Here is a 21,672-nt window from a genome sequence, read left to right as displayed (position 1 = left end):
TTGCTGCCTCTAAAATGTGAACTGAGAAGGGCTGAAAGAAAATCTTTCCTCGGGGGAGACTGCTTTGGAAACACTCTCTCCTTTTCCATGTTCTGCCTTAACCTAAGCCTCAGTTTCCTGCAACTTGTGCTCACTTCCCAAGAGCTTTCGTGAAGATTAAATAGTGATGCTTTAAAGTACTTGGCCCGATTCCTGATGCTTGACAAGGCCTTGGTTTATAAGTTAATATTCAATTTTAGTATGAGTTCCTGGTCCTCTAGTGAAAAAACAAAAACAAAAACAAATGCTTTAAGGGCCTTCAAATCAAATTCCCGGAAATGAGAAGCACTAAAAAGATGGAGAGGGCAGACCTGAAGGGGCGGAAGGTGCTTGGAAGCCTCCTGCTTTCTTTTGTTTATGAATCCATTCTTCACCTGAGCCAGCATTGTGTTGCCCAGCTCTTGCCTTCTGGCTGCCTGTGAACTCCCTGAGGGGCCTGTGGGGAAGCCCATCCTGTGCTTCCACACCCCCTCCCTGACTCCCTATCCACTTCCCCTCTCTTCAGACACCCACCAAAGCCCTTGGAACCCATGGTCCTATCTCCTGCCTCTTCCCTGCCCATGTCCAAGTGGACATACTATTTCCACACCCTCCTTTGTCTCTACTCACTCTCCGCTTCTTTCCTTACCTTATGGTGCACCTCTAACTTTACTCTGTAGAAAAGGCAAGTCAGGAAACCAGGACAGTATGACACTGCCAGACCACCTTTGTGATATTTTCAATTATTGAAACCCGCTATTGGCAAAGAGCGAGATTGTCAAGCAGATTTCAGTTCTGACAGTCTGGGTCTTACAAGTGTTGGGGGAGAAGCAGTAAGTATCACAGATACATCCCCTTATTGGTTTTAACCATTTCTAATGGTAGGAGAACCAAAAGAAACAAGTGTTTACTGAGGAGTAGATATTGGGATGTGCTATTTTGGTATATTCAGGTCAAAGTGGCATACTGGTCTTAAAAAGAGATGCCTTGGAGAGTGAGGGTGGGGGGAAGAGACCCTGAAATCTGGCTATCTATTTTACATTAGTTTTTTATTCATATTGTATTCAGTATTCATGCATTCGTTAATGTTCTAACTATGACAGTCCTTCACAGGGTGTCACAGGATGTCAGCTAGAAATTCAGTATTTGTAATAGAATCCATGTGGTAATATATGTTTACTCAATGTTGTGGGATGAATCAGTAGGGATTTCTCCCCTAAAGAAGTGGCACAATGACCAGTCACAACCTAAACGGGATGCGTTATGAATAGTTAACAGAGATGTTTATCCAGATGGCTTGTTGCCCAAGATCTGAAAGTCTCTCACTTGAAATATTTATGAAACTAATTTTTTCTAATTCAAAAGCAGCTAGCAACGAATTGCCAATAATATTACTAACAGAATAATACAACTATCATTAGTGACTGAGAGACTAGAAACCTAATTTGTTTCCTAGACCTAAAAGTTGTTTGTTTTATTGCTAATGCAATCCTAACCTGTAAATATACAAAACAAATCATTCAAGCTCCCTCAGCACCTACTACAAAATCAAAACAGAGTTCTGAGGAGCCCACAGTTATAATTAAAATGAAAGGCCAGAGGGAAGTCGGCTGGATGCCATGCTTAAAAAAACACCATTAAAGTCTGAGAGAATGGACTCCTCCGCAATTAACCTATCCTCTAAGGCAGAGATCCCATTATCAACGCATTTATTTATCTTTGTGCCACAGAAATAAGGGGTTGTGTGTTTACTCCCAAGCCCAAATGACAAGAAAATGTATGGTTTCTTAACAGAAAAGTTCCTCCTAAAAGAAATTAAAATGCAAATGTATTTTTAGAAAAAGAAAACACATTTAATGGTTATTATTCCATAACAAACTTATCTCTCATGTTCCTTTGGGGAGTTGGCTAAGGGGGTGGGGGGCTACCAGTTGGAAAAAATAAAATGTCTTCTGTGTTATTCTTGGATTTGGAATTCAGGTGGGTTAATTTGAACGTCCTTACAGAGTTCTACCACTCTCTCATGCGCAAGTCCTGTAATTGTTCCAGGTAGGGGTGGGGATGGGGGGGGGGGGGGGAGTGTCATTGCGTATTCACTGGTAAATATATAACCCACATAATATTCCACTAGCACTTTGCAGGAAAGAGACTATGCTGTCTTCTAAATGAATTATATATGCATATAAAGTGTAAAATGCTATGATAATTATAAGCATTTAACACTACTCATCACGGGGAAGATAATAGGGATCATAATAAGTGAGTTTAAAAGCCCAGTTGGGGGAACCTTTACTCATGGAGTGCTTTCTTTGAGCATATTTTTTTCATGCATTGCTTAATGCTATTTTGCTTTTGGTTTGGAGTTGTTTTGTTTAGTTGATTTTTTTTGTTGTTGTTTTGTTGTTTTGGGGGTTTTTTTTTTTGCCAGTTTTCTGAATCTCACTTTGAGGGGCCGCTGGGCTTTTGTGAATAAAACAACTTAATGAGTGAGGGTGGAAAATATATTACCTCTCCAGATTGATTCCTGAGCACTAAGCCCGAAGCACCAGTAGGTATGCCCCCCCCCAAAAAAAAACAAAAGCACCAACAAAAATGCTAGAAAATAAAAAGATTAGAACCCTCTCACACGTTGTTTTTTGCCCAGTGAGATCTGTTTCAGATTTCTGACCTCCAGAACTGTAAGATACTGAATATCTACTATTTAAATTTTTACATTTGCAGTGATATGTTATTATAGCAGCAATTAAAAACTCTTGCACTTTCTTTTTTAGTTTCCTCAGGGTATTAATATCTTGTCCCAGAGGACATTTCCTAGATATTTTAATAAAAATAGCGGATTATTTAACCAGTTGATACCAGAAATGTTACCTGATGGCAGATACACCTTTAATAGTGGTGGTATAAACAAAATAGGTGCATATTTCTTTTCATACAGAAAATACCCACCTGGCCTACAGCTGATATGGTGGCTTTATAGTGCTAGGGCGTTTGCCTTGTGTGAAGCCAGCTGGCTGAGCCCGGTTCGATTCCTCCACCCCTCTCGGAGAGCCGGGCAAGCTACAGAGAGTATCTTGCCCACACGGCAAAGCCTGACAAGCTACCCGTGAAGTATTCAATATGCCAAACACAGTAATAACAAGGCTCAAGATGGACGTTACTGGGCCCGCTCAAGCAAATTGATGAACAACAGGAGGACAGTGCTACAGTGCTACATACTGTCAATAAGAGTCTAGATTCTTTCAGCTCAACCTGGATTATATCCTAGAGATTCAGATGGGGAACTATTAATATAGTTGGTTTTTAATGTAGTGGGGCTGGAGCGATAGCACAGTGGGTAGGGCGTCTGCCTTGCACGCAGCCAACATGGCCGACCCGAGTTCGATTCCTCCGCCCCTCTCGGAGAGCCCGGCAAGCTACCGAGAGTATTCGATATGCCAGACACAGTAACAACAAAGTCTCCAATGGAGACATTACTGGGCCCGCTCGAGCAAATCGACGATCAACAGGAGGGCCTTTACCTTTACCTTTACCTTTAATGTAGTAGCAAACGGAAGGAATGGCAAAGTGTACAAGAATATTTTTACTTTTATCTCTATATCCCAAAACTTAGTCATATAATTAGACCTAGATTCAGTGGAGGCTGGGGCATATATCTTCAGCAAAATTAGCCTCCAAAAGGAGTATTACTCAGTAGTGGAGTGCATGCCTTGTATATGCGAGGTCCTGGATTCTATCCCTAGCACCACACATACACCCTCTCTCTCTCTCTTTCTCTCTCTCTCTCTCTCTCTCTATATATATATATATATATACATATATATATATGTATTATATATCAACTAAAATTCTGGGTTCTTGAAGTCTCTGTTAGAAATAAAAAAGTAAAAATAATAATTTTTTGATTAATGAAAATAGTGATTGATTATTAGTAATGAAGAAAAGAAGAAATATTTGAAGGCAAGCTATGTCTCTCCACAGGTTACTGTGTGGTCTGGTTTAAATTCAAGGGCAGAAAAATAGCTGGCCTGAACCCCAAAGCTCCTTAAGAAACCTATGAGGATTTGGCAATTCTACAATAATCTGAATTCTAGTGTGATAAAGTATAGATTGACAGAAAAAGTAACTTCAGAGAACCTTGTCCACCAGCTTATAGATTGTGACTACTTCTAACTTTAGATGAATTGAATAGTTCAACTACTCCAGAAGATTATTTTTTGCTTTTAGATGCAATTCTTTCTGCCTTAATCATATTAAAGGCATATTAAAGTATAGTTTGGAGATATTTGTGACTTCAAAATTTCTTCAGTCTTCCATCCCATTTTATTGTCTCTAAACCCTTTGGAAATAAGTTGCAGGAGCAGTTAATTATCTTCCACTTTATATTGTAACTTCTTTTAGAGTATCTTATTTTGCAGTTTTCTTTATAAAGTAATACTGTCTATAAAGAGGCTTCTTTGTTTGCAGAGAATTATACATAATTTCTTGTTTTGTCTTGAATAGCTCAATGTCAAGAAAAAAGAAAAGATTATAAATGATCTCTTTTGCTTTTCTTTTTTGGTAATAAAAACAATTTTTTATCTTTAGTAGATAAGTAAGAATCTATGTTTAGAAGTTATAATGGGTTATTCTTCCTTCCCAGTGGCTCTATGTGCCTCTTTCCTTTTTGAGATGTTAATCTAAACCTCCTTCATCTTTAGATAAAAAGATTCAACCAGTGTGACTAAAGCGATATTTTGGTGTTCCTCATTTCTTGGGTTATGCACCCTCCCAAGTTAAAGCTCTCAAACAGTGCTTCAATATTAGATGACTTCAATACTAGATGTTTACTGAGATTCCTGAAATATCATCAGGAATACCATCATGTGCATATGGCAGTGTAACAGGGAGTGAGATTTAATTTTTAAAAAAGGAAAAATATATGGAGAATAGGGGCACCAATAATAAGTAGGATATTTTCTGAAATAAAAAAAAAACAAGAATAAGGTGAGATGGTGTCTCAAAAAGAAAACATAGAAATGCAATTGGGATAGCAATTGAAGGGGGTAAAGGGACAAACAAGAAGAAACCTGGGAAAGCCAGAGGTGAAGAAACCTCAGCATCCAGGAAAGATAGGACTCCACTCTAAATACTTACTTATGTCCCACTTTCCTATTTACGAGTAATAAGGTTTGATACCAAAACAGTGCTAGTGAACTCATTGATGCAAATAGCAGTTTAGACATGGAAGTACTTCACTTTGACAATATAAATGTGTTCCTGATGAATTGTGAGCAGAGTGGATAATTGTGATTCCAGCTATATGTCAAACAGAATGAAGTGACCATTTAAAACAATAATAGATTCATAACGCTGAATATCTCCATCCATCTTGATGTCTTTGCAGTACAATAAGCCAAGGTATTAGATTTTCACTAAAGTGTTATTGTTTCAACCCATCAAGAGTAATCAGTAAACTTAGTGTCTTCACTCCTGAGCATTATATCAGTTATCATCTCTTTACTCACCTCTGACTCCTTATTCCCTAAGTGCACTTTATATAGTGTCAGCAATAGTAAAATACTCAATAAAACATAGTTATAATGTACATACTACCCTCACCATTTGGAATCCATAAATCAAGATAACTTTAATAACTTGCTTTCCTAGTGTAGGAGCATATCTTATTCTAACAGGTTTGAAGAATAGACTTCATTACCTCTCTTTTTGACCCCATCCCCAAAGACAAAGTATAAGAGGAAAAGAAAACCATCACATAATCACTTAACTTCCCGTTAGTCATCGATTTGCTCGAGCGGGCGCCAGTAACGTCTCCATTTGTCCCTGTCGCGTGCTAGTGTAGCCCAATGGCATCTGTTCGCTCTGGGAACATGAAGAGCCTCAAACCGATCTTTCATGATCTTGATGAAGAAGTCTGACCATCTGGTAGGTGGGTGGCCACGCGGTCTTTGGACATCCCGTGGAATCCAGTCAGTAACAGCTCTAGTTCAGCGGTCATCTTTAAATCTCATTACGTGACCAGCCCATCTGATTTTTGACACCTTGGCAAATGAGACAGTGTCCCTGATTCTTGATCGTCAACGGATGTCGGAACTCCGAATTTTTTCTCTCATTTGAGTGAAACGTGATATTCCAAGCATAGCTCTTTCTATTCTTCTTTGGGAGACCTGAATAGCGTTCTCATCCTGTTTGCATAGGGCCCAGGTCTCTGAGGCATATGTTAATGCAGGAAGAACAGTGGAATCAAAGAGATGTGCCTGGAGCCGGAGGTTCTTCCTCCTCTTAGCTATTTCTTCGAGGTTCTTGAAGGCGTTCCAAGCTGCTCTCTTCCTCCTGCGCAGCTCGGGTGCCAGGTCATTTGTCATGTTGACCTCTCGACCTAGGTACACATAGCTGTTGCATTCGGAGATGGTCGTTCCGTTGAGAGCGAATGGGGCATCAGGAACGAGGCTGTTTCTCATAAACATTGTCTTCGTAAGATTCAGCTGTAGTCCTACCTTTCCACACTCACAGTCAAAGTCGGCCAGCATTTGTGCCGCTTGGCTGATGTTTGGTGTTATTAAAATAATGTCATCAGCAAAGCGGAGGTGGTGTAGTTGCCGACCATCTATCTTCACTCCCATGTTTTCCCATTCCAGTCGTCGCATGATGTTCTCGAGGGTGGCACTGAAGAGTTTTGGTGAAATGGTATCACCCTGCCGAACCCCTCTCTTGATATGGATGATTACTTCTTTGTAGAATGGTGAGATCCTGGTAGTGAATCCGCAATACAGCTCATGGAGGATCTTGGTGTATTGGGCTTGATTGCCCTGATTGGCTAGGGCTTCAATGACCACTTCTGTCTCAACAGAATCAAAGGCCTTCTTTAAATCAATGAACGTTAAACAGAGCGGCATCTTGAACTCCCAAGAAACCTCAGTGAGTTTGGTTATCGTGTGGATATGGTCGATGGTGCTGAATCCTTTGCGGAACCCAGCTTGCTCGCATGGTTGTCCTTCATCTAGTGTTCTGCCAATCCTATTTAGGATGACTCGAGTGAACAACTTGTAGATGACAGACAATAGGCAGACCGGGCGATAGTTGCCAATGTCATGGATGTTTCCCTTCTGGAACAGTAGTACGGTCCTGCTGGTTTTCCACTGGGACGGAACCTTGCATTCAGACAGGTAGCGAGTGAAGAGCCGAGCCAGTGTATTGATGAGTACTGACGGCAGGTTCTTCAGGTGTTCAGGTCTGACCTTGTCTGGGCCGGGTGCTGTTTGTTTCTTTACCGATGAAATGGCGTGTTGGATTTCAGAAGGGAGAACATTGGGAACGACATATCCATCCTGTGGAATTTGGTATGTCGGCAAGTGGACATGGCTATCGAAGAGATTTGAGTAGAAGTCATGGATAATCTTCTCCATTGCCATTCTGGAGGATGTGATGGATCCATCAGGACGTTGGAGGGCAGTCATCTTAGTCTTGTAGTTGGCGAAGGACAGGCGGGCGTAACGAATACTTTTCCCAGCTTCTGCCACATCTACCAGTACATCTGCTCTTCTCTCTTTGAGGTCTTCCTTGATCGCATCTCTGCACTGCTTTGCGAGCTCGGACGTTAGCTTGCGGTTGCCTGAGGCATGCACCAAACCACGCTGGCGAATTAGCTCAAGAGTTTTCTAAGACAGGCATTTTTTTGTGGCTATCTCTCTCTTGGCGTTCCTCGCACATTCATGGAGGTGCTGAACCAGTCGATCGTATTCCTCGTCAATGTTGTCAACAATGGCATCTTCCCATGTTGCTGCAATAGTGCCAAAGAGTTCCCAGTTGGTGGTCGTTCTAGGAGTTCTCTTTTTGAACTTTGCAGCCCTTTCTCCCCGCTCTGTGAAGTAGAATTTTGCACGAAGGAGACAGTGGTCCGATCCCGTTTGAAATTTTGGGACAACAAGCGACATCAGTCAGGCAAAACCGTCGATTGAATATGATGTGGTCTATTTCATTGTGGAATCGTCCACCGGGAGACTCCCATGTCCAACGTTTAGATTCTGCCTTCTGGAACTGTGAGTTACCATGGATGGTCTTGGTCGACATGATGAACTCAGACAGTCTCTCACCCTGTTCGTTCCATTCTAGGCCATTGGTCCCGATGTGAAGTATAGGAGACAAAGTATAGGAGGGAAAGAAAACCATATCTTATGGTTTAGATGCAATTAAAGGCAGTGCTGGATTGTGGTTGTGTAGATGGTGGGGGAGCAAGGTCTAAATATAGCCACTCTTTTAAGATCTCTCATTTATTGTAAGCATGCACATTTGGTGGCTCCTGAACTCTCTTATGCCCTCTTCCTCTTTGTTTTCTCTCTTAGTGTGCTTAAAAGACTCTCGCAGCTCTCCAATGGCCAGCAACAACACCGCCAGCATAGCTCAAGCAAGAAAACTGGTAGAACAACTGAAGATGGAAGCTAACATTGATAGGATAAAGGTGAGGACAACATCAATCATACAGTTCTCCTAACCTTGATTGTCCCTTGTTTCTTCTACAGAAGAGCATTTACAGCCACCTGTCATTTTACTACCCTTGCATGGACAGTGATGATGTCAGTGGAGATGAAAGAGAAGCTTAATGATTAGGTCAAAGTCTTTTTTTCCTAATGTCTCTGCCCTCTTTAGGTTCCTTCAACATAAAGTAATACTATAAACTAAAATTTGACCTCCATGCAGAGTTTATAAAAGAATAATAACCACAGAAAAGCAAAATAAGACATATACTCAGACTAAATTGTGGCCAAGAAAATTAGAGGGTACATCAAACAAATCAGACCACAAGTGACTTCTCTGACCTTATAAATACCCTCTCCTTTGGATTTTAAATCTTTTGTCCTAATTTAAATTCCAATTTTCTCTCTTTCACAGCCAATTCTCTTATATCCCATTAGAGACTTTTTCCTCTCTTTATCCTTTATTGCATATTTTCCTTCAAATAACAAAGATCACTCCCAAAGAAGTCACACAGCATAAAGATCACATGAAAGTTAATCATCTGCTTCTTTCTTTCTCTCGCTCCCCACACCTGACAAAAAAGCTGTTCCTTAACTTGAGCCTACCCCAGACTACACAAAGATTCAGACTAACAAAAGATCCAGACCTTAACTGGCAGGTTTTAATGGCATAGGAGGACTACGCAGCATCATTACCAGCACACAGCTACTGTATTGGAGGTCATGTGAATATTAAAATTTTATTTCCCACAGAAGAGCAAAATAATTTTATTAACATGTCAAAACATATCTCTTACTACTAAAATAAATGGAACATTCTTCCAAATGCCTTCCAAATTTGTTGGGTACAATTCAGGCATGTTTGTGTATTTAATTATCAGTTCATATTCTTGTATAACCAAGTTTGATAATCACAGTCCTAAGAGAAAGGGTTTCTTTCTTTCATTAGGTAGGTAAGTGCTAAAGAGTGAAAGGAGAGCTCATCTTCTTCAAAGAAGCTTAGCAAATATCTAAGAACATTTTCCCATCTATTGTAAATCTCTTTTTGCAAAACTTGAGTACAAGTTGCAGACCCTATGATGTAAACCTCTTCAGTTCTTTCTATGGGTTTCATTCTTCTTTAATGGTGAATGAGGTCTCATCATTTCCCTTTCTCCTTTACCATTTTTTTCTTCTCCTCCTTTCCCCTTGCCTCTTCCTGCTTATTCTTTTGCATAAAATACTTTCCTGTAGCAGGTACATATGATAGTTGCTGAGAGAAGTGACTGTGGAATTATAAAAATTGTTCTGTGCTTTCTTTTTGGTAGAAACAGGGAGGAAGGTTTTGCCCAGGGAACTTCTGGAAAATACCACCAATCTTTGTCATGCTCACAATCAAGTAAAAGTGTTAGTGAAAGCTATGGTGGTTGGTATTTTCTGTTACAGCTCAACACCCCCAGACCTGGATTCTGGAGGAGGATGTGATGGTGTTAGTAGCAATTCAAATATGGCCATGGGAGGAGGCAGGTAGAAGTAGATCTTTTCATGCCAAAGTCAAACCTTCGTCATTTCTCACCCAAATCACTGCATTATTAGAGGCTTTTGACTGATCTCTAAAATCCCAAATCATCTGTATCCCTCGCATCAATTACCATCCACATTGCTGTCAAATCAAAATTTCTGTAAGAAAATTTCTTATTTCTTACTGACTGAAAATCTTTTATCTCTTTCTCTCTTTCTTTCTCTTTCTCTCTTTCTCTTTTTCTCCCTTCCTTCCTTCCTTCCTTCCTTCCTTCCTTCCTTCCTTCCTTCCTTCCCTCCTTCCTTTCTCTCTCTCTTTCTTTCTCTTTCTTCTTTCTTCTTTCTTTTTTGCTTGGTTTTGGGGTCACAACCACCAATGCTCAGGGATTACTCCTGGCTCTGCACTCAGGAATTACTCCTGGGTACTTGTTTGACTATTATGGGATGCTAGGGATCAAAACCAGCCTGGCTGTGTGCAAGACAAACACCTGCTGTACTATTACTTCATCCCTAACCAGAAATATTTTCATGATCTCTATTATAAAAAGTAAAATGCAACTTCTCTAGTAAAGTCTGCAAAATACTTCGGACCCCTGTCCATTTTAAAAATTATTTCCCTTTCAGCCATGTGCCATATAGAAATAGTTTTAAATTTCCTTGATAGACATGCCAAATGTGCTTCTCTGTAACTCCCTACTTTCAACCTCAATGAGTCCTGAAAGGCTTCAGCTAATAATTATTTCTTGTAGAAAGCTTTCCCAATCTTCTGATAAGGTTGGTATCGAGGCTGTTTTTCCATTATCTTATTAGTCATGTATCTAATACAATAAATAGCTTATTAAGAATTTCTGAATTGCAAAGTCTTGTTAAGTCCTACAGATAGGGAGGGAGAAAGAAAGAAATATATGATTCTTGCCCTCAAGATAGACTCGTCTATCTTTTACAAAAAGATATGAACTATCATCCATGCATAAAAGATACCCCTAAAAATATAATTACCAAATGTCATCAGAAAGATTCCAACTCCAAACTCTGAATCCTCTTTAGATACTTCTGCTGTGAAAAACAACAACAAACATCCACTTAGCAAACAACATAAAGTGGTTGCTTTCCTAAGTGATCTTCACTTTCAAGTCTCTGAATTTCTCCTGACATCATTAGACCTGAAGTTGTTAGAAATCCTACAGCAGCTTGTACTTCAGCATTTGCTCTGCACAGCAAAGTCAGGCAAGCATGCCTTGGTGAAGTGTCAGATTATTTTTAGTTTAGCTGTTAGATGAAACTGTGACTGTGTTGACACAGTTGTCAGCTAGCTGGTCCAGGGTTTGGTTATCTGCTTTTAGGAGTCCCTTCAAGGTTTCTCCACCTTTTTCTCCCCTGTGTGTGATCTTTTCTCACGAAGGAACTTCTCTCTGAAGACTCCTATTTTTCATTTTCCAGATTTAGTGACCTCTTTAAGCTATAATGGGCATCAGTGACTGTGTACATCTGGTTGAGCCTATTGCAGCTGAAGCCTCGGGAAACAGGGAGAGTAAAAAGCCTCACAGCTGGCACTGGAGCTGCCCAGGTTGCTTAAACAAGCTTTCTCCCTCCTGTGCCTTTACATTCACCTGACTGAAGAGGAGCCATGCCAAAAGAAGTCAAGTCTAGCATTGAATCTGCTAATTTCTGAGATTCGTAATTTAATAAACCTGTCATGTCTTCCTAAATCCCAGGCTTGTGTAATTTACACATCCAAACCCTCTACATTTATTTTATTGTTAGCATTGCTTTCATGGACAGAGCAAAGGAAGCTAGGAAGAGATTTGAGAAAAGAGACAGAAATGGGATGTAGAGGCAATGATGCTAAGAGATGTGAAGCAACAATAAACTTAACACTAATATTGAGGGGCTGGAGTGATAGTACAGCGGGTAGGGCATTTGCCTAGCATGTGGTCGACCCAGGTTCGATTCACAGCATTCCATATGGTCCCCCCGAGCACTGTCAGGAGTAATTCCTAAGTGCATGAGCCAGAAGTAAACCCTGTGCATCGCCAGGTGTGACCCAAAAAGAAAAAGAAAAAAAAACACTAATATTGAGTAAAGGTAGAAATGGAACAACAACGTGTTGAGAAAGCATGTCCCAAAGTCAAGGATCATGAGACTTCAGTAAATGTCTTTTGTTATCACTCTCTTAGAAGTTTTTTGGTTTTTTGATAAAAGAAATGCATCCTAAGCTAGCATACGCCAGAAAAGAAAACTGATTATAAAAGAAAGAGAGTGTCTCAGAATCCAAAAGTAGGAATGTGACTGGGGAAGCAGTAGAACTTAAAAAAGGAAGGCTGTTAGGAACTGTGAGTGCTCTGGGGCATGGCTTGACTTCTTCCTGTGTCTGCCTCTTTCTTTTCCTGGAAGGTATAAGATGTCTCAGCTGCCGGTTCCATATGGCAGATGCAGGATGGCTCCCCATGGCTTTCAGAATCACATTCACAGTTCCAGCTCCACAAAGAGAGAGATTGACTTAATCACTTTGATCTCAAGTCACATTCCTAGAGTGACCTCTGTTCTAGCAAGGATAAGTTATTGGCAGCTTCAGTCAACTGATATTAAATCTTCACCCACTGCACAGCTGTGGTTCCTAAGATTTAATCCTTTTAGCAGTTGGAAGGGGCAGACAGTTAAGGAAGAAAATTATTGTATGCTGGAAGCAGACTCTTCAGTAGAGAACTTTGTTAGTGACATGAAAATGCATGTAAAAGTGAAAGCAAAATAAAGTCAAGATTTGGAGTCTGGGTGAAATGACTACTTATTAACTCTTTGGATACCTCATAAATTGGCCACATAGAATATGTCAAACATATTTTTATTTAATCCCAATGTTCACAAGAAGTTATTCCAGATACCTCTCACTCTCCCAAATCATTCCCCTAATTATTCCAAGTCCATTTCTGAGAATATCTTTTCCTTTATTTTCCTAACTACTATAAAATAAAAGTTTGGGTCTGCCACCAAATTTATGTGAAAATAAAAATTCCTTCAAAATGTACACTAGGGCAGACATTTCTGAAAAACTATAAACAAAGCTTCCTAAAAAAAATAAAGATAGAGCTACCTTACTATTTAGCAATTCCACCTTTGAATATCTAAAAACCATAGAAACATTAACACAGATATATATGAGTATTGTTTACAATAGTTAAAATAGATAAGCAATTAAAGTGCCAAACAGAATTGATTGGATTTGAGCTGGATAGATAGTTCAGAGAACTTTTTTATGGATGCTTTTTATGCCAGAGGTCCTGGTTTAATCCTAGGCACTGTGTGTCCCCCAAACACTACTGAGGAATAAAACACAAAGCTGCAAATAACCCCAGAACATTGCTTGTTTGGTTTTGTTAGATGAAATTTGGCTATTTATTTCCAAATTTGGCTATTTAAATCCAAAGGGAAAGAACTTAAGGGAATTATGTTTAATGAAATAAATGAGAAGGAAAAATTACAAATATTACATAATATACCCTATGCATTCTATAAGAACATAAAATTAATAACCAGAAAAAGCAAAATAAAAAGAGAAACAACTTGGTGTTTATAATAAAATTAAGAATAATAATGTTACCTGAGGAGAAGAGGATAGGGAAAAGTAGAAGTGATAGACGGTACTGTAAAAGAGAGAGATTAACTCTAACTCCCAGTGTGGTGGAATTAGAAGATAATTAAGCTGTCACCCTCATGAATTAGCCCCCTTAGAAAAGAGACCTCACAGAGTTCCCTTACCCCTTCTACCAAGTGAGGTTATAGCAAGAAGATCACCATACGTGTATTGGGAAGAGAGTCCTCACAAGACACAATCTACTGGAACCTGGTATCTTAAATTTCCCAATTCCCAGGACATGTCTGTTCATAAACTCACCAGCATAAATTCACCAGCAACTGGAATTTTGTTATCCAAACATAGTCATCCAAATGAACACAGATACTATCCAAATCCCAGCCTCCACTGGAATCACTGAAATCAGATCTCCACTTGTCCTTTGACTAGTTTTTTTTTTACTCTGATCTTATTTACTAAGAAATTTACCAAATAATTTAACTTTCATTAAATAAATTCTCCCACGTACACTACAGTCCCAGTGTCAATAACCACAAATTGTCCATATTTCTGCTTCACTCATAGTATTGCATGTATGGGCATTGAGGAAGCATCTTTTTCCCCCTAGATCACTTTAACTTATTATTCTGAGAATGTCAGATAATAAGATATCAGGGACTGTATTCCACATGGTATTTCCCATTACATTTGTGGTTTGGGAAATTCCAAGCATGAATGTACTTGACCAACTGAAACTATCATAATAAAAAACAATTCAATTAAATGCAATGAAATTAAGACAATTCAACAAAAGAAGTGTGAAATTGATTATCTGAATGATAGCTAAGTTTTATTATATCATGTATATAATTGTAAGCAACCAGCATTTATAGATACATTTAAAAAAAAGTGTAGCATACAGAGGTCTGACTGATTCTCATAATTGATAAGTAGGTAAAAGTTACTGAATAAAATCTGAACATTTCTAAAGATTAAATCATCTTCTTAACAATTGACTCAGAATAGATTGAAAATGAACTTCACAGAAAGTAGTACTAAGAAATGAGCCAGGTGACAAGACGCTTGGTACCAGAGAAGGAACATCATTCTAGTTCAGAGACTTGTAAAGCATTTTCAGCATTTGAGTTGAAACTTTTAACATCAAGTTCCTAAAGTGTTTGCATTCAATTTGTTAGAAAGGGTAAGGTACAGTCTTTCCTATAGGTCAGTTGAAAGCATTTTAAGAATTAATAAAACTGGCACAGTACATAAAAGATACATAGAGAAAAGGACTATGTTCACTGGGACCAGTCCTAAGCATCAGGTTTGCTAAGAATGAAGCAAAATGTTTAAAAGTTAATTCAATAATTAGCATTTTATTTTTTATGAGGCTTGATGTAATTTTTACAAATTCAGTAGATATTTGTTAAGCATCAAGGACATTCTGAGTCTTAGTATTGTACCAAGGAGCTCTAGAAATACAGAACGGTTCGATCCTGATCATTTGCAGTCCATGGGAAATGAATATTTCTGAATAATCTAGTTTTCAAACCATAAGATATTTTTATTCTTAAGATGTAACTGTTTGGGATTACAATCCTAAATACTTTTCTTTCACTAACAAGGTAAATTGAATATACTTTCTTTGATGACCTGGAGCGATAGCACAGCGGGTAGGGCGTTTGCCTTGCACGCAGCCAACATGGCCGACCCGAGTTCGATTCCTCCGCCCCTCTAGGAGAGCCTGGCAAGCTACCGAGAGTATTCGATATGCCAGACACAGTAACAACAAAGTCTCCAATGGAGACGTTACTGGGCCCGCTCGAGCAAATCGATGATCAACAGGAGGGCCTTTACTTACTTACTTTACTTGATGACTTATTTCAAAAGTTATTCTACTCTTTGTAGCACTGTAGCACTGTCCTCCCATTGTTCATCAATTTGCTCGAACCAGCCCAGTAATGTTTCCACTGTGAAATTTGTTGTTACTGTGTTTGGCATATTGAATATGTCACAGGTAGCTTGCCAGGCTTTGCCGTGTGGGCGAGATACTCTCGGTAGCTTGCCAGGCTCTCCAAGAGGGGCAGAGGAATGTGAGTTCTACTCTTTGTAATATATATATATATATATATATATATATATATATATACCCTGACAACATATATGCTTCATTTAACATCAACTTGAAGAAGAATAAGGGGAAGACAAAATATTCACATGTTATTTCACAAATAAAAATATATTTTTTATTCTATAGTTTACATTCTCTAATATCACATGGCAGTTTGATCCTGGGCACTTTTCACAATCCCAGGGGAAAGATCCCATCACAGTACCCTTTATCCATCTGCAATGACACAGTGTTACCATGGTGAAATGTGGCTTCCTATTCCTTTCCTATTTTCTATTCCCAAAGCTAGAGTACTGTCTCTACATAATACTGCTTGCATTTTCTGTATCATTTCAAGGCATGTAAGATAATACTGAGCTTCCTTCTGTGCTTGCTACCCTTGAGTTAGTTGTTAGGCCTGGCTGTCCTTGCCGGGGCCCCTTGGAGGGGGGCGGGTTGAGTTTCTCTCCCCGCCCTGAGCAGAGCCCCGGCAGCCAAAGACCTCCAGAACCAGTCAAACCATGCTGAAACCACTCTCCACGCTCATGAAGGCACCGGCAGAGGAATAAAGGCATGCGGGTCCTGGGGCTGAGATCTCCAATCCTGTTTGGATCGGGGCTGGTCATCCTCCACCCAGATCCTCCATCTTCCAGTAGGCAGGGGTCACACCCACCAACTGCCCCCCAGAGCCATGTAATCCCATCAACGGCCAAGACCCAGAGACTATAAAACCCAGTTCTATAAAACCCAGCTCTCGGAAGCGTGCGGCAGCATTTGCGGCTGCGCGACATCTTACTATCTCATTCTTACTTTGAACAACCTGGCAGGCTACCAAATGTAACATGCCCACACAGCAAAGTCTGGCGAACTCCCCATAGTGTACCCAATATGCCAAATACCACTAACAATGATGGGTCTCATTCTCCCAATCCTGAAAGAGCCTTGAATATGGCACTTTTTAAAATCTCCGGGTTAGGGCTAAGGAGATGTTACTGGTGCGTGCTTGACGCAATCGACGAACAACAGAATGATCGTGATCGTGATCGTGAGTTAGTTGTTTTAATTTTCTCTTGCTAGAATTACAAATTTGTGATTCAAAGGAAAATAAGGCTCCCAAAGTAGCTAGTAGCATTTGACATAAGAAAAATATAAAGACAGTTTTAGACATATGTCAGATCAATCTCTCAGCCTGAAATTCTAGGGTATCTTCCCAGAGATTTTTCCATTTTTCTTCTTTTATTTTCCCTTTCAACTAAAATGTCAAACTGATGACAGGAAATATTCAAGTTAACAATCATTTCCCATTTCAAACTTCCATCCCATTATAATCTTTGAAGTTCTCTTAAGCAACAAATTAAAGCTGTCAACCCTGGGTGACTCCATTAATGCAGGCAGCTCAACTGATAGGGTGATTGATTGAGTCCCTAAAATAATTTCCCAACTTCCTTCCCATACTCCCACAGGCAGTGATGACCTGTTAGGCTTACTTCTTTGCCTGATGTCTTGCAAGCATCTTGTGCCATCAATTTTAAGATATGTCTCAATTTCAGGATGCAGTGAAGACTGAGCTTTACCCTCACATACTGTTTAAATTGTTGGATCTGGCTTTTATCCTTACTGACAGCTGCTATTCCTTGGAGCTGTCAGGGAATCTATCTAGAGTAGGCTGCTATTTTTCAGAGCCTAAAATCACAGTCTAGAAACCTTCACTATGTCTGTAGAGTGCCCTTCACTCCAGACTAGTTTGGTGGGAATGCCAGGAAATTGCGTTTCAGCAGTTGTCGATCTGCTCATTTCCAACCAACTCTTCCCTTGTGCACTGGCTCTCTCAGGAGCAGTCTTATCACCTCCTTCTCTCCTTGAATCTTCACATTTGTTTCTCTGTTTAATCATGTCCATCATCAACAAGCTTAGTTTTATTTCTCCTTTTTTCTCTTTTGGTTCTGGAGTCATAGACAGCAGTGCTATGACTTTTGCATTACAGCCTCTAATCCTTAGACTGCATTTAAATATTGCAAGTCGCCCCAATAACACCCACTTCAGAATTACATGACATTTAATTGCCATGTCAAGCCTAGTTCTCTAGAATTCCTTGATTTTCATGGTCTTAAGAGTTTAAAGATTATAATCCTCTGACCGTAATCACTAATCTAACGTAATCCATAATAAAGATATAATTTATTTTGTAGATTGTCACTCAGTTTGGATTTGTCTGATTCTTTTTGTGATTTTATTCCGGTAACAAAATGTTGGCATTTATCTGTTTCTATAAGTGGTATAATTCCAGATTGTCACATGTGATGTTATATTTGATTACTTGATTAAAGTCATATCTTCTAGGCTTCTCCATGAAGTTATTCCTCTTCCCTTTGTAGTAAAGAAATATTGAAGATGGCGCACTTGTTCTGCCTGTGCCCACGTATTGCCATTGAGTACGTGTGGTGCTGAGCACATGTCACATGAATCTCCTCTATTGAGATGTATACTCTCATACTTTAATACTTTAATTCTGTGATGTGTACTGGAGCTCTTTCTCCACTCTGGAGAAGGCCTCATTTTCTATTGATCATGTTGCTTTCATATTCTCTCTTTCATTTTCTCTCTTTTTCTTCTCTCTCTCTGTCTTTCTCTTCCCCCTCCCCTTCCTCAAAAATTCCAACTAAAACATGTTATATGTTTTAAAAAGAAATATTGAAGTTTGTTTAAATTATGAAACTATTTCATTCCTTATCAAATATTCTAATTTTATGTAATTATACTGATATGAATTTATTATTTTTATTTTAGTCAGTGACTTATAATCTGCTGTCATCATCACTTATTTTGATGTTTAAGTTGATTAATATTAGAATTCTGGTCACAGTGTCTTTTTGAGCAGCCTCCATCATTTTTATAGTGCTTCTTTAGTTGAAGCACAAAACAGGGTTGTAGAATCCTCTTGTTCTTGCCCTCCTCTCCCCTGGAATTATCCTTTTCTTCAAAGAACACAAGTTCCTGGTGTTTTAAAAATCAAGTTCAGTATGTTAGGCATGCTAATCGCTGAAGTGTTGGTACTCCTAAGTGCTTTCAGTAGACAGGACTAGTAGACACAAGCAGAAACGCATGCGCACACACGCTCGCGCGCACGCACACACACACACACATACACACACCTGTATCTGCTTGATCAATACTTGGGTTTTTTTTTTTTTTGGTTTTTTTGGTCACACCCAGCAATGCACAGGGGTTACTTCTGGCTCTGTACTCAGGAATTATTTCTGGCAGTGCTCAGGGGACTATATGGGATGCTGGGAATTTAACCTGGGTCAGCTGCCTGCAAGGCAAATGCCCTACCTGCTGTGCTATCGCTCCAGCCCCGATCAATACTTATTTGTACATGGAATGTGGAATCATCAGTGCACACTGACTTTTACCAGTTTCTGTCCTACACCCTCAGTTTGTGTTTTCTGTATTATTTAATGACTCCCTTCACTACCAATGAGGAAACTGACTTTTTTTTTGCCAGCTTTTCTGTGGTGAACCAAGTCCCCACTCAGGACCATTCCTTCCTATTATGGATGTCTATGGCCATAAGACTGAATCATGTAGAAAGAATATAAGTAGAGGCCCAATTTGCTCCTAAGCACATTCCAGTGAGGTTTTCATGTCCACCATTCCACTTCCTCTCTTATCACTAATGACATCAGATTTCTAAACTAATAGTTTGCCAGGCTTTGCCGAATATATTCTGTATCTCTCTTTATTATGTTTGCCTTTCTCTGTCTTCTTTATTATAGCTATTCAACAATATCCTTATCTACTAATTTTAACATCTGCATCAGTTTAATTAATTTTTCTCATTATGGAAGAGAATTTATGTATTGCATGTTTGATTTTTTTAAATGCTATTGTAGACATCAAGAATTTATCGAGGCTGGAGCGATAGCACAGTGGGTAGGGCATTTGCCTTGCACGTGGCTGACCCGGGTTTGATTCCCAGCATCCCACATGGTCCCCTGAGCACCGCCAGGAGTAATTCCTGAGTAAAGAACCAGGAGTGACCTCTGTGCATCGCCGGGTGTGACCCAAAAAGCAATAAATAAATTAATAATTAAAAAAAATTTATCTTGTGGCATGATGGGATTTATTATCTTAAATATTTGGGTATAGTTAAGTTTGAAACATTTTTAACTAATCAAGACTTATTTTTAGAGATGGGAGCTATAGGCTGGAGCTATAGTACAGTGGGTAGGGGGGCTTGCCTTGCCCTTGGCTTACCCAGGTTTGATCCCTGCCACTCCACATGCTTAGGAGCACACCAGAGAGCAAGGAGTGAGCCCTGACCACCACCAGCCAAAAACAAACAAACAAGACTTATTTTTATAAAACCAAGAACAAACAAGACTTATTTTCATAAACTTTGAATAATGATTCATAGCGGAATCAAACCCAGCTCAGCCATGCTGGCTGTGCGCAAGCAAACGCCCTACCACTGTGCTATTACTCCAGCCTCCTTAGTGCAGTAGGCAACATGTCAGTCTCATAGTCTGAAGGTGCTCAGATGTAGAAATCTAGGAAAGCACTTAAGTTCCATAGGTTACGAATTTTTTTGTATTTGATTTCCTCATAGTTTCAAGCATCCTGAATGGTGCCAGCATACTAGGCACCCACTAAATATTAGCTGAATAGGACATTTTTGAAGATTATATTTGAGAATTCCTCCAGCAGTTGATTGTCTACAGACTGTTCACACTGATTCTGTGGTGAATGGAGTACTTGATTCCTGCTTTCATAGACCATACTAACTAAAAGGAAAGAGCATTATCAGATGCAAATAAACAATGATCACAATTGCAAGTAGAGAAAACTGTTTTTCAGATGGAAAAGTGCAAAGTCAATACTGGAGGAAGTGTTCAGTAAAGACTCAAAAATTGGGCTGAAGAGAGTACAGAGGGTAAGGAAGGATCATGGTTTCAGTACCACTTATGGTCTTCTAGCCTCACCAGGAGTGATCCCTGAGCACAGAGGCAGACTTAAGACCTGAGCACCACGAGGTGTGGTTGAAAAATGGAAATAAATCAATCAAGAAATAAAGACTTTAACAAGCCACTCATGAAAGAAAGAATGAGCCAGTCTGTTGAGTTAATGGGGAGAAGAGTAATTCCTGAAATTGAATATTTGAAGCTCTGAAGCAGAAAAGATGTCAGAGTTCTCACAAAACTTGAAGTGGCCTAATGTATAAGGATGGAAGAATGGTATAACATAAATTATAGATAAGATGGGCAGGACCAGAGCATGCAGGATCCACATGCTATTCTATGAATTCTTGGTTTTCTACAAAGTATCACTGGAAGCTATTAGAAAGATACAAGAAGGGAAGTAATATCAGCTAATTTTTGTTTTAAAAACACCAGGTTAAGTATGGTATGAATACTACTACTTCTAGAAAAGCTGTAAAAGTAGAGTCATTCCCAATAAAAAATTGTTTTGGAGGGAAGGAGGTCATACCCGTAATTCTCTGGGACCATCTAACACAAAGAATTGAATCAGGACTTCCTGCATGCAAAGTATATGTTTCAGCCCATTGAACTAGCTCTCCAGATCCTCCAACTGAGATTCTTAAGCTTTGGGAGACCTTAGATATATTTGCCTTCATGCTAAGGTCTTGTTTGGCCCTCTTCTCAGAATAATGTTTTTAAATTACAAAAGAAACTGATTATATTAAATTAGAGTTTATCAGAATATTTTTATAATGTATGACAATGTACTCTTCTGTTGGCTGATTATGTAAGAGATCAAATGGTGGCCTATAACTATAAAGCAGATAAACATAAATGGGAGCATTGATAAAGCTACAGTAACTACAATATGATAGACAATATCTGACTTCTCTTAATGACTAGGTCACAGGGACTGCATTATTACTGTAGCATATTGTCTGTAACTGAAGGAAATATTGAATTGCTATTAGGTTAGTGAAAAATATGCAACTTTTTTTTACAATTGAACTTCACAGCCTAACA

At 39.3% G+C, this 21,672-nt stretch overlaps 1 protein-coding gene across 1 annotated transcript in view; it reads left to right on the top strand.

Moving 5' to 3' along the window:
* GNG2 (G protein subunit gamma 2) overlaps positions 1 to 21,672 on the top strand; it is a 126,542-nt gene that overhangs the window by 100,021 nt on the left and 4,849 nt on the right. The window contains exon 2 of the mRNA XM_056134062.1: positions 8,358 to 8,473. Coding sequence (XP_055990037.1) covers positions 8,387 to 8,473 — 87 coding nt within the window. The 5' untranslated portion in view covers positions 8,358 to 8,386. The remainder of the gene's footprint in view (positions 1 to 8,357; positions 8,474 to 21,672) is intronic.

Source organism: Sorex fumeus, unplaced genomic scaffold, assembly GCF_029834395.1.
Source record: "Sorex fumeus unplaced genomic scaffold, SorFum_2.1 ptg000098l, whole genome shotgun sequence".
Classification (NCBI taxonomy): Eukaryota; Metazoa; Chordata; class Mammalia; order Eulipotyphla; family Soricidae; genus Sorex; species Sorex fumeus.
The sequence above is the reverse complement of the archived record's forward strand: the minus strand, read 5'-3'. Positions and strand labels throughout refer to the sequence as shown.